At 43.6% G+C, this 12,553-nt stretch overlaps 1 protein-coding gene across 1 annotated transcript in view; it reads left to right on the top strand.

Moving 5' to 3' along the window:
• Window positions 1–11,144, top strand: part of caskin2b (CASK interacting protein 2b) — an 83,371-nt gene extending 72,227 nt beyond the window's left edge. The window contains exons 4-5 of the mRNA XM_078269271.1: window positions 10,267–10,364; window positions 10,957–11,144. Coding sequence (XP_078125397.1) covers window positions 10,267–10,364; window positions 10,957–11,144 — 286 coding nt within the window. The remainder of the gene's footprint in view (window positions 1–10,266; window positions 10,365–10,956) is intronic.
• The last annotated feature ends 1,409 nt before the right edge of the window (window positions 11,145–12,553 follow it).

Genomic DNA, 12,553 nt, shown 5'->3' with positions numbered 1-12,553 from the left:
GATACCCGCCAAAGTTAAATTTTTACCCGCATTTGGCGTGTTGGCGGGTGTCAATTTAAATCGGTACAACGTTAACCAAATTTGCATCGATAGTAGTGGAATTATTCGAGATAATCAAGGAACTTATTCAGCCCTAGTAAAGGAACATTTCCTGAACAAAATACAGTCAAATTTGTCAATGTTTTTATATTTCAGAAGCAGAAAGTGTGTCCTGTCTGCTCGCAGACCTGATAAAAGACAACTGTCGCAGCCTTAAAGTCAACACTGTCGTCATAACAAAAGCTCCCGAGAGTCCGAGAGCGCCGTTAAACACCAGCGGCAGAGACACATGAGACCTTGGGCGCCGTCGACTGTCCCCCTCTCTTTTGTTCGGCCCCCTGAGAGGGTCAGAGGGTCGCCCAGCGGGGTCAAAGGCCAGGGAGCAGAGGGCCGGACAGAGCCAGGATGACTTAATGCAGCGCTGACAGCTGAGAGACGAGGCAGGAGAGAGTTCACAGAGCCGTAGTGAGGGGAAGGAGTCAATCAGACCCAGTGGTGTAGTCTAGTTTATTGTAGTGAGTATACTACGTTAGTCTCTCTGCATCTTCTGCAGCATTTGTTCAGTTTGCGCTCACATTACTAGACCCGTATTTGCGAAAACACATAGCTGAAGTGAAAGTTCTGTCACAAAACTATGTTGTTAACGTATCATTGCACATTTTTTTGTGGTTATACGGAAATCCTGGAGCTTTACTTACTGCGTATACCTCAGATTACGTAGACTACACCGCTGATTCATCACATTCTCACTCCCATCGCGTAACACACGGACGCTTGGTCAGGTGCCTTTGGCGTTTGTTGTTGGCGCTAAAAGTCTCCTTTAGCGCCAGATCTAAACGCGTTTTATTCAAACGCGTTGGGTCGGGACTATTGGTGTCACTTTTGACGCAGTTAGGTTTAGGAACAGATGGTGGGGGGCTTATAAAATGTACATTTACGTGACGCGGGAAAAGAACAAGACAGTATGGTTTAGGTAAAGAATAACGGGACAGTTGGGTTTAGGGTTAATTGTACTTGCAAAGAGCGTTGTATGGAACCATCCATGTTATTTTGGGGCAGTTTGCTTGAAAGAAATCCATATTTCTTATTTAGAAACTTTGAAAACGGGTCACATTTGACAGGAGGGTTAAAAGAGATTCATGAAGTAAACGTGTGCAGCTTCGTCTGCAGTCTGATCTCTTGTTTAATTCATTCATCTGATGGTTAAACTTTAATGGCGTCTCTTGTCTAACATCGTGTTGACACAGAGAGCAGCACTCTGAGCGAACAAACGAAACGGTGACACTCGGAACAGAAGAACACACAAGAGCAGAACCGGAGTTTGTGTTTAATGAAACAGAAAGGCATCCAGCTCGCCTCAGCTGAACAATGGCTGACATACTTTCTTCCTGGCTCACACAGTTTTACATTTCGCCAAGTTTCTGAGGGATTAATTACACTGTGGGAGTCTGCGGCCCCTCCTCTCCAGGTGTATCAGCCTGCTGGTGTTGGAGGGAAAGTTTTATTCTGTGGAGAGACAGGAAGTAAAACTACGATATTAATAGGTAACTTTGTCTTTGTTTTTCAAACTGGACCCTATTTTCCTATGCATTGCTGTCTGAGTGTCTGATGGGAACAACCATCTGTGAAACTGGTCCACTATTAAACAAGAACCAAGCTGTAATCTAACCCTACAGGACTAATGTTCAGCAGCAGTTAGAGTCACTAAAAGTTCTGTTTTTGCCGCTGACAGACTCAGATTATTATTTTAAGTGTCTGACAACATTATGAAAGGATCCCCACAGAGATAGACCTTTTTAAAGAGTAACTTTTAGTTTAACATGAAACAGCCCTGAAATCACCATCACCAAACCCACCAGACTCCATGTAAATAATCAGTACTTTCAGCGTACAGTCCATGTAAATAATAAGTACTGCGTGTGTGTGTGTGTGTGTGTGTGTGTGTGTGTGTGTGTGTGTGTATGTGTGTGTGTATGTTTGCGTGTGTGTGGGAAACAAACCGCTTTCTTTTCTGCGTCCCTGTGAGACAAATTAGTTTCTGAGTCCGTTGGCTGGTTGTTTGCTTGTGTTTCTATGGAGAGCAGAGCTGGAATGAGTCTGCGATGGTGGGAGCTCTGCTCTTTTGTTTCGGGGGGGGGGGGACACCCCTGAGCTGCCGGCCGCCGTCACACGTCTAAAGGAGGGAGGAGATAAAACTGTCTGGCTGCTGCGACAGAAACTCATTCCGTTTTTTCAGAAATATAAATGTGAATCACGTTCTATGGACAATTTCTGTTCAAATATCCTGACACACAACTGTAAATACAGAGTATTTCTACAGGGTGGTATGTCTGCAGTAAAGGATCTGAATACGTGCTCCACCCTGTGTTGGGACGTCTGTGTGATCTTTCAACTGTAAAATGTTCTCTGTGTGCCAACATGCCCGACCGGCACTCATAAAGCACAGCTTGTAAATGTTCTCAGTAACAATCAACATCAAACAAACGAGCCAAAATCTGAGCTGTGAACAGCAACACGCTGTTAAAGCACTTCAATCTGTTCAGACCTCTGAGGAGGAAAAGTCATAACTTATTTGCACTGAAGTGAGATTGGGAGGGAGTGAACATCCGGGCATTGACGGGTCAGTGAACGGCCTCCATGTTCGATAGAACGGCCTCCATGTTCGATAGAACGGCCTCCACGTCCGATGGAACAGCCTTGTTTGATAGAACGGCCTCTACGTCCGATGGAACAGCCTTGTTTGATAGAACGGCCTCTACCTCCGATGGAACGGCCGTTCAGCCTCTATGTCCGATGGAACGGCCTCCATGTTTGATAGAACGGCCTCCATGTCCGATGGAACGGCCTCCATGTTTGATAGAACGGCCTCCGTGTCTGATAGAACAGCCTCCATGTTTTGACACAAACTTCAATCATCAAAGTCAAAGGTCAATCACCAAAATATTGATGATTGACCTTAATATATTCTGTTCATACGGTACCACTGCGAAAGCAGAAAATCCATGTTTTGTTCTTTACAAATGAAATACATGTTAGACTGACGTGTGATGTGCATTCTTCTTAGAAAACAATCAGTTTTTAGAAATGTCTCATGATATATTGTCTCCAGAAGTGTATTATGTAAGGGTTAACACCGACGCGGTGTCCGTTGTCAGGTATTAATGGACGACGGCGAGGCGTGAACCGTCCGACGCGCATGAATACTTGATTCTGATTGGCTGCAGGGTGTCCATAGCGGTAACAACTGCAAAGATTGGATCTGTGAGCGCATTAATCTGCTCGGTGTGCGTCTTATAACAAACAGAGCGAGCAGCCGTTGGACTCTAACATCTGTTGATCCATGTAGGACTTCAGTGCGAGCGGACTGTTTAGAGACGATGTGACCGGCAGGTAACGTTAACGGTTATCTGCTACTGTAGCAGAGCTGCAAGTAAACGCTAAACTGAGCTGTGTGTTTTCAGTGTTAAACATTGCTGCAGGTTTTCATGCACGACTGTTGTGGAAGACTTACTCAGATCATGTATTGCAGTAAAAGTAGAAAAAAACTGTGTTGTAGAGTTACAAATTACTTGTCAGTTACAAGTCCTGCATTCAACATCTCCCTTAAGTTAAAGTATAAAAGTATTATCAAAATATACTTAGTATCAAGTACCAAAAGTAAAAGTGCTCATTATGCAGTGTAATATATCTTATTTTATTGGATTATATTATATTATAATCCAATAAATTGTATTAAATATGACAATATATGTCATATTTACAATTATATGATAATTTAAATAAAATGTTTTATTTAATTCAAGTAGCTTACTTTTCTCTAGGGTTGAAAAATATATACAGATTTTACATTTTCCCGGAATGGGTACGAAGTTGGCATTTAATTTAATTTGAAATGGTATTAAAAGGTCTTAAAAAGCCTTGAATTTAAGTTGGAGGATCCTGGGGGTACCCTGTGAATGGTTCTACGAGCTGAGCGGACTATATAAATATCTCCCGTTGTTAAGGGTGGCACGTCGTATCTAAGGTCCTTCCTATTTCCTGGAGTAGGGAATAACGTTTGCATTGCATGAGAATCTTATGGGATGGGAATGATTGTTCCAGGTATTAGTCCAACCCTCAGGCATAACCAGGGAAACAGAGTTATTGTTTGGAAAAACTTTAGATTTCGATTGTAAAACGAGTTAAAATATAAACTTATGTTTTTAAAATATGTTATTTGGCAATTGACCATGGTATACTTCGGCGCTGCGCATCAGACAATTCACGCCTCGCTGTCGTCCATTAATACCTGACAATGGACACCTCGTCGGGCGCCTTACTTATGTTTTTGTTAAAGAAAGGAAAAGAAATCGCAACACTCAATACTAGCGGAAAAAAAAGCAGAGGACCTCAACTTGATCCTTGTGGGACGCCTTTTTAATAACAATTTAGAGACTTCTTTTCAAACAACCAGCAACAATAGTCTGAAAGCTCCGCAGAGGGCCCCCCCCGATGTTGAGTGGCGGCTGTGATGAGAGGTGAGGTCACAGAGGGCCTGGTTCTCCCAGAGAAAGAAGGGGGGGGAGGCAGAGGGAAGAGCCGGAGCTGTTAACAGGTCTGAGGTAAGATGAGCTGGACAGAGGAGGAATTGTCTACCTGCATCCGCAAACAGGCGCCAGCGAGGGTCCCGTCCCCCTTACTGGATAAAACACACTAAAGGGGCGGAGCTAGATGTTGTAAACATTCGTGGCTAATGCTGCGTTCCAGGCAATCCGTAACCCGTGTTTTCACAACTTTGTATCTGTGAAAGTGCCCTTGAACGGCAGTCGAAAAACCCGTAACTTACTACCCGTGAACTCGTACCAGATCGTTGTACTCCCAGTTACAGTTTTTGACGTTACACACACATACAGTCAGGTCCATAAATATTGGGACATCGACACAATTCTAATCTTTTTGGCTCTATACACCACCACAATGGAGTTGAAATGAAACGAACAAGATGTGCTTTAACTGCAGACTTTCAGCTTTAATTTGAGGGTATTTACATCCAAATCAGGTGAACGGTGTAGGAATTACAACAGTTTGTATATGTGCCTCCCACTTTCTAAGGGACAAAAAGTAATGGGACAATTGGCTGCTCAGCTGTTCCATGGCCAGGTGTGTGTTATTCCCTCATTATCCCATTTACAAGGAGCAGATAAAAGGTCCAGAGTTCATTTCAAGTGTGCTATTTGCATTTGGAATCTGTTGCTGTCAACTCTCAATATGAGATCCAAAGAGCTGTCACTATCAGTGAAGCAAGCCATCATTAGGCTGAAAAATCTAAACAAACCCATCAGAGAGATAGCAAAAACATTAGGTGTGGCCAAATCAACTGTTTGGAACATTCTTAAAAAAGAAAGAACGCACCCGTGAGCTCAGCAACACCAAAAGACCCGGAAGACCACGGAAAACAACTGTGGTGGATGACCGAAGAATACTTTCCCTGGTGAAGAAAACACCCTTCACAACAGTTGGCCGGATCAAGAACACTCTCCAGGAGGTAGGTGTATGTGTGTCAAAGTCAACAATCAAGAGAAGACTTCACCAGAGTGAATACAGAGGGTTCACTACAAGATGTAAACCATTGGTGAGCCTCAAAAACAGGAAGGCCAGATTAGAGTTTGCCAAACAACATCTAAAAAAAGCCTTCACATTTCTGGAACAACATCCTATGGACAGATGAGACAAAGATCAACTTGTACCAGAGTGATGGGAAGAGAAGAGTATGGAGAAGGAAAGGAACTGCTCATGATCCAAAGCATACCACCTCATCAGTGAAGTATGGTGGTGGTGGTAGTGTCATGGCGTGGGCATGTATGGCTGCCAATGGAACTGGTTCTCTTGTATTTATTGATGATGTGACTGCTGACAAAAGCAGCAGGATGAATTCTGAAGTGTTTCGGGCAATATTATCTGCTCATATTCAGCCAAATGCTTCAGAACTCATTGGACGGCGCTCACAGTGCAGATGGACAATGACCCGAAGCATACTGCGAAAGCAACCAAAGAGTTTTTTAAGGGAAAGAAGTGGAATGTTATGCAATGGCCAAGTCAATCACCTGACCTGAATCCGATCGAGCATGCATTTCACTTGCTGAAGACAAAACTGAAGGGAAAATGCCCCAAGAACAAGCAGGAACTGAAGACAGTTGCAGTAGAGGCCTGGCAGAGCATCACCAGGGGATGAAACCCAGCGTCTGGTGATGTCTATGCCTTCCAGACTTCAGGCTGGAATTGAATGCAAAGGATTTGCAACCAAGTATTAAAAACTGAAAGTTTGATTTATGATTGTTAATCTGTCCCATTACTTTTGGTCCCTTTAAAAAGTGGGAGGCACATATACAAACTGTTGTAATTCCTACACCGTTCACCTGATTTGGATGTAAATACCCTCAAATTAAAGCTGAAAGTCTGCAGTTAAAGCACATCTTGTTCGTTTCATTTCAACTCCATTGTGGTGGTGTATAGAGCCAAAAAGATTAGAATTGTGTCGATGTCCCAATATTTATGGACCTGACTGTAAACAACAATGGCAACCCCTGTTGATGCTGTACAGACGCCGGTGATTAACGGTGAGAAATAGAAATAAATAGATATAAATAGGCAACGCAAAGTAATTCCGCACATTGTAATCAAAACAATACACATAAGATTGTGTACTACTACAGGTTATGTTTATTAAATGAAGCCCAAAATATGTCGCCAACTAGAAATTGCTAGTGTCAGCTAGCGCTAGCTAATGTCAGCGTTAGGTAGCCGCTAGCTAACGTTAACGTTAGGTAGCCTAACCTGAACCCTGCCAACGGCACAATGTTTAGCTAGCCAGCTTTGATGGTGTGCCAAAGGTCATTATTTTTATCATCAGACGCACAAATCTGCTGTACATACATGCTTACGCAAGTGAAGTGAGCAGCCACTTGTGCGATCAGAAGGGTTTGTCGTGACTTTGCCTGGAACGCTACCGAGTCGTGACTTGAAGTCGTAACTTACGGGCTAAAAATTGGGTCTGGAACACAGCGTTAGCCCGCACCTCGCAGCGGCCGGGGGCATGACACTCCGTTGGGATGTCCCGATATCAAAAATCAAGCAGTCGGTACCGATACCACTAAAAGGCGATACCACTGCAGAAAACGGCACTTTAAAATGTGACTGTCATTGTTTTTTTAGTGCTTCCTTTTATATTCAATGTTCAATTTGTTGAATAAAATAAAGTTGGAAGTGGTTTCCTTGCATTAGTTTTTAACTCAACAAGCAGTTTATTGTATCTTAGCAGAAGACTGAAAGCTGCAGAACTGAGAACACTTGAACATCTGTTTATTGATTGCACCTACTGTAATAACGTTATCGTGATATTCAAACAACGTGATCGCAGACTTTCCTCGTGTCATGCAGTCCCAATTTTCACGGTGCGCGTTACTACTTTTACTGCAGTAAAGGATCTGAATACTTGTCTCTATGTTACTGTGATCCTGAGTTAATAATGGAGCGTCTCTTCATCAGCAGCCTTCAGGGACTCTGCTCTCCTTTTTCAGACTAATCATCTGACTCCGCCACAACACGGAGACTTCCTCCCAGCTCCCTTTAAACCCCCCTGAGTTCTTCTCCTCCTCTTCCTGTCGCTCTCTCTCTCTGTCTCTCCACTCTCCACTCTCAGTAATCCATCCATTATCGTCGGAGCGGCCCTCGGCGCTGTCTCTGCTGCGCCCCGTGAATACCAGCGCTCGCGTTACGCAACACAGAGAAAGAACAGCCCTCCATCTCTGCCTTTTTTCATCCCTCTCTCTCTCGCTCTCTCCCCCCCCCTAATGTCTCGGCCTGTTTTATGTACACACTCGTAGCCTGTAGCTTTGTTTCCTCTCCTGTCAGAGCTTCACATGTGGGGGGGTGGCAGGACTCTCAGATGTGACATTCAGTGGCACAAAAACCGCCGCAGCTCTCATACAGCAGCTCATATTTGCAGAGGAGTCATGCAGGATACAATCAAATACACCACACACGGTAACACACTCCCACAGTCTCACACTCCCACAGTCTCACACGAGTCATGATTTATATATATATAATGTTGTCACAAAACTAATAAACTTTCTAAATGAGCCACTGATGGGCGAACTGACTCACACAGGAACATAATAACACAAACAAACAAACAAACAAACAGACGGACAGAGCAAGGTCTGGCTAGTCCACACAGCATTCCTAGATAGGACTAAAACGTGCTCTGGTTTATTGGCGTTTCTTTAAACCAATCACAATCGTCTTGAGGCGGTGCTAAGCTCCAGACGGAGCCACGGTGCCTCTGCTAAATAGTCTCAGGAAGGAACTTGTTTTGGTGGAACATGTGTACGTTCAAAAGTAGTTTTAGTCGTGCAACAGAAAGCTCAGATTGGACAGATAGTCTAGCTAGCTGTCTGGATTTACCCTGCAGAGATCTGAGGAGCAGTTAACCATAGTCCTCACAAATCCACCAGAGGTTAGAACGCCAACACAGAGACAGAGGAAGGGGACGGACATCCGGCGGCACCGGAGCAATCCCGATGATGAAACGTCGTTGATATAGACTACTTGCGAGTTTACGTTCTGCTGCGAATTGTGCTCAGCTGACGTTGATGGAAATGAACGAGTAAGGTGATCTGTGGCTGCCGATCCCTGATGAGCCCAAATCGGCTCCGATCTTATACTCGGGATGGAGACGTCCCTTAGGTCAATCCACATGGATGGAGCTGATGACAGAGTTTGAGAGGCTGATGAGTGGATCTGTTCCGGGGCTGAAAGAGTTAACAGTACACACACTTTAAATGATGAAGAGGGTTAGGAGAGAGGGTGTGTCTGTTCCCAGGTGTTGTCCTGTAGCTGCAGGTCCACGTCTGACTCACACGGAAACAAAGACCTGACTCACACGCACACACACCCCCACACACACACGCACACACACACACACACACACACACACACACACACACACACACACACACATATATATACACACACATATACACACATACGTACTCACACACACGTACACACACTCACACTCACACTCACATACACGTGCACACACACACACACACACACACACACACACACACACACACACATACATACATACATACATACATACACATATATATATATATACACACACACACATACACATATAATATATATATATACACACATACACACACACACACACACACATATAATATATATATATACACACACACACACACACACACACACACACACACACGGTTACATGAAAATGGACATGTTAAACAGAGAAAAGATACAAAAAACAAAGTGACACAGAACACAACAAATAATACATAGAAGGCCAAAAAGGCCCACAGCCCACCCTGGCTTAGTTCCTATAAATCATATGGTACATACAAAACATAACGGAACTTAGTCTGGTAAGACTTGCAAGAAAGGCTGCCATACATGAGGAAACTTGTCAGTGTTTCCTGTCACTGTGTACTTAATTTACTCAGGTTTCAAGACAAACATGACATCTTTGAGCCGCTGTGAACGTGAAGGAGAGCTCTGGAAACTTCCACTCTGAATCAACTCAACGTCTGGCCATTAAAGACGGAAACTGAGAATTTCTTCATGTGCCTAATTGAGTCGACCCGACTCGCCCAGGATCCCGAAAATACCTGTATATAATGTTTAAATAAACACACCACGTGTTGTGTTGTGTGTGTGTGTGTGTGTGTGTGTGTGTGTGTGTGTGTGGGGGGGGTGGGGGCAAAAACCTACAGTTTTCGCTGTTTTTTCCCCCCGAGTTTTAGTTACTTTTTTCAAAGTTATAGTCACTTCTCCCTGATTTATCACTTTTTATGATGTCTTTGTCGATTTTTTTTCGGCGCTTTTTGACATTTGTATTGATTTTTTCTGACTTTATGGTCACTTTTTTTCAACGTTCTTTTATCAATTTTTTTCTTCAAATGCTATTAAATTGAATAAAACACCCAAATTCACAAAGTAGTGAACTGATCATTTATTTGACTTCTGAGGAGTGTTGTATGGAACCATCCACGTTATTATTTTTGACAATTTGGTTGAAGCAAAAACAAAATTTCTGATATAGAAACGTTTTGAAAATGGGTCAAATAAGAGGAAGCTTGATTATAAAATGTGAAATAACTGTGACCTCTGATTGTTTATGATATATAATATCTGTGACCTGTGTTGTGTCAGGTTTTCGGCGCTGCACCACGCTGCGCTCACAGGGACCGCCGAGCTGCTGTCTGCACTGCTGGAGGCTCAGGCCACCGTGGACGTCAAGGACAGCAACGGTTAGACACACACACACACACACACACACAGAGACAGACACACACACACAGAGACACACACACACACACACACACACACACACAGACACACACACACACACACACACACACACAGAGACACAGAGACAAGCACACACACACACACACACACACGCACAGAGACAAGCACACACACACACACACGCACAGAGACAAACACACACACACACACACACAAGCACAGACACACACACAGAGACACGTACACACACAAACACACAGAGACACACGCACAGTAGCACACACACGGATACACACAGACACACACACACACACAGACACACACACACAGACACACACTTACACACACACACACACACACACACACACACTGACAGACAGACAGACACACAGACAGACACACAGACAGACACAATCAATCAGTTTAGGGACATTTTAAGTTCCAATCTTAAAGCAACCCTCGGATATTTTTTATAATGCATGAGTGTGATGTGATGACTCCCTCCACCTCTGGCTAACAGAAGTTTACCCAGTAAGAAAAGAGAGCATCAGTGACTACACAAAGTCAAACGTGTGTGTTGATGTGTTGCAGGAATGCGTCCGCTGCATTACGCCGCCTGGCAGGGGAAACCCGAGTCGGTCCTGGTGCTGCTCCGCTCGGGAGCGTCGGTGAACGGCGTTTCTCTGGACGGACACATCCCTCTGCACCTGGCAGCGCAGTACGGACACTACGAAGTGGTGAGTGACGGACCGAATTACGTCGGTACTACAGAGGACTAGGGTTGTTGGAACGAATACCGAAAGTTGAATATAATTCACATAGTGAAAAAATCAATACTATTCGGATGCTGAAATTACTATTCGAATGTGTCTCTTTTATAAATATGTTGGCTAACTTTAGCTAATCTCCCTCTTCTCGCCTCGGCCTACCCGCATGTGTCACTCATGTCACGTCTTATGAACATTAACTTAGCAGGAGTGAGAAACACAAGGCATTGTGGGGTCTAAGCTAACGTTACGTAACGAGTAACGTTAGTACAGGGGGGAGTAACAGGCTGGGAATCAGAAGAAGGACGGGAAATAGTTTTAACATGACTTTAAAATCGACATCCACCGAGCCAAAGTGCTTATGTTAACATTAGTTAGCATGTTCTGGTTTCCTAACTGCGTCGCGAGGTATAGTAACGTTAGCTTAGCTAGGAGCTTCATGGAGACAGCTGAAGGTAACGTTAGCTGCCCTACAGCTGTCAGAGTTAGCTGTGCCTTCATATATTACCTTCTAATAGCTGTATTCTCAGTAACGTGACAATCTGCAAGACACAGGTTGCTTATAAAGCACTAAAATAGTAGTGACAGCACCGTTTGGCTTAGTTATCAATGCCATTAGCATCGTAGCTAACACTATTGTTACTTAGCTTATGACAAATCGTTTCGGCTGTCCTTTCTAACTTGATGTCATTGTGCTAACCGAGCACCGTTAGCATTTACAACAATGCCACTTCACTACACTTGTTAGATAATGTTTCATTGCAGTGTTCTCTGTTGATTTGTGTTTGTTGCGGTGTGCTGGTGGTGGAAAATGATAGTTAAAGTTACGTGCAGATCCCTTCAAGGCCAGGCTAATGTTAGAAGTCCCTCTAGTGGACAGAACGTGTAACAACAACCACATGCTGATAGTGTAGTGTAGAGTAGTGTAGTACCTATTATTTAACAGGCTGCAATTGGGCATTAAATATTCAGATATTATTAGACTATAAAAAAAAAATATCAAATGGAATTTGAATGGTATTATAGAGGAAGATTGACAGCTCTACAAAGGACCGATTCATGTTAAAACAAACGGTGCCATATTTCGGTATCTGAGAGCGCATGAGCGCAAGCATATCCTCTCTGCATGTTGACAGGGAGCGGAGTCATGCCAATGCTAGTAAAGCGGTTGCAAGTGTGGTTACACTTTTCTAAACTCCACGCAGACAGCGTATATAACGGCGAGGGGAAAGTGGTCGCGGTACAGTTAACGTTAGACTTCCTCTGTGACAGGCAGGCACCACTGTGTTCACTATGCCCTGGTGACTGACTGACAGGCTGAGGTTGTAGGCACATTTTAGCAATAAGGTAATTCAAAACGCTTTACATTATAATAATAAAAATACATTTTATTGATATAGAACTTTACATGGTACTCAAAG

Source organism: Sander vitreus, chromosome 15 (assembly GCF_031162955.1).
Source record: "Sander vitreus isolate 19-12246 chromosome 15, sanVit1, whole genome shotgun sequence".
In the NCBI taxonomy this organism is placed as follows: domain Eukaryota; kingdom Metazoa; phylum Chordata; class Actinopteri; order Perciformes; family Percidae; genus Sander; species Sander vitreus.
Note: the sequence above shows the minus strand (reverse complement) of the source record. Positions and strands in the feature narration are given on the sequence as shown.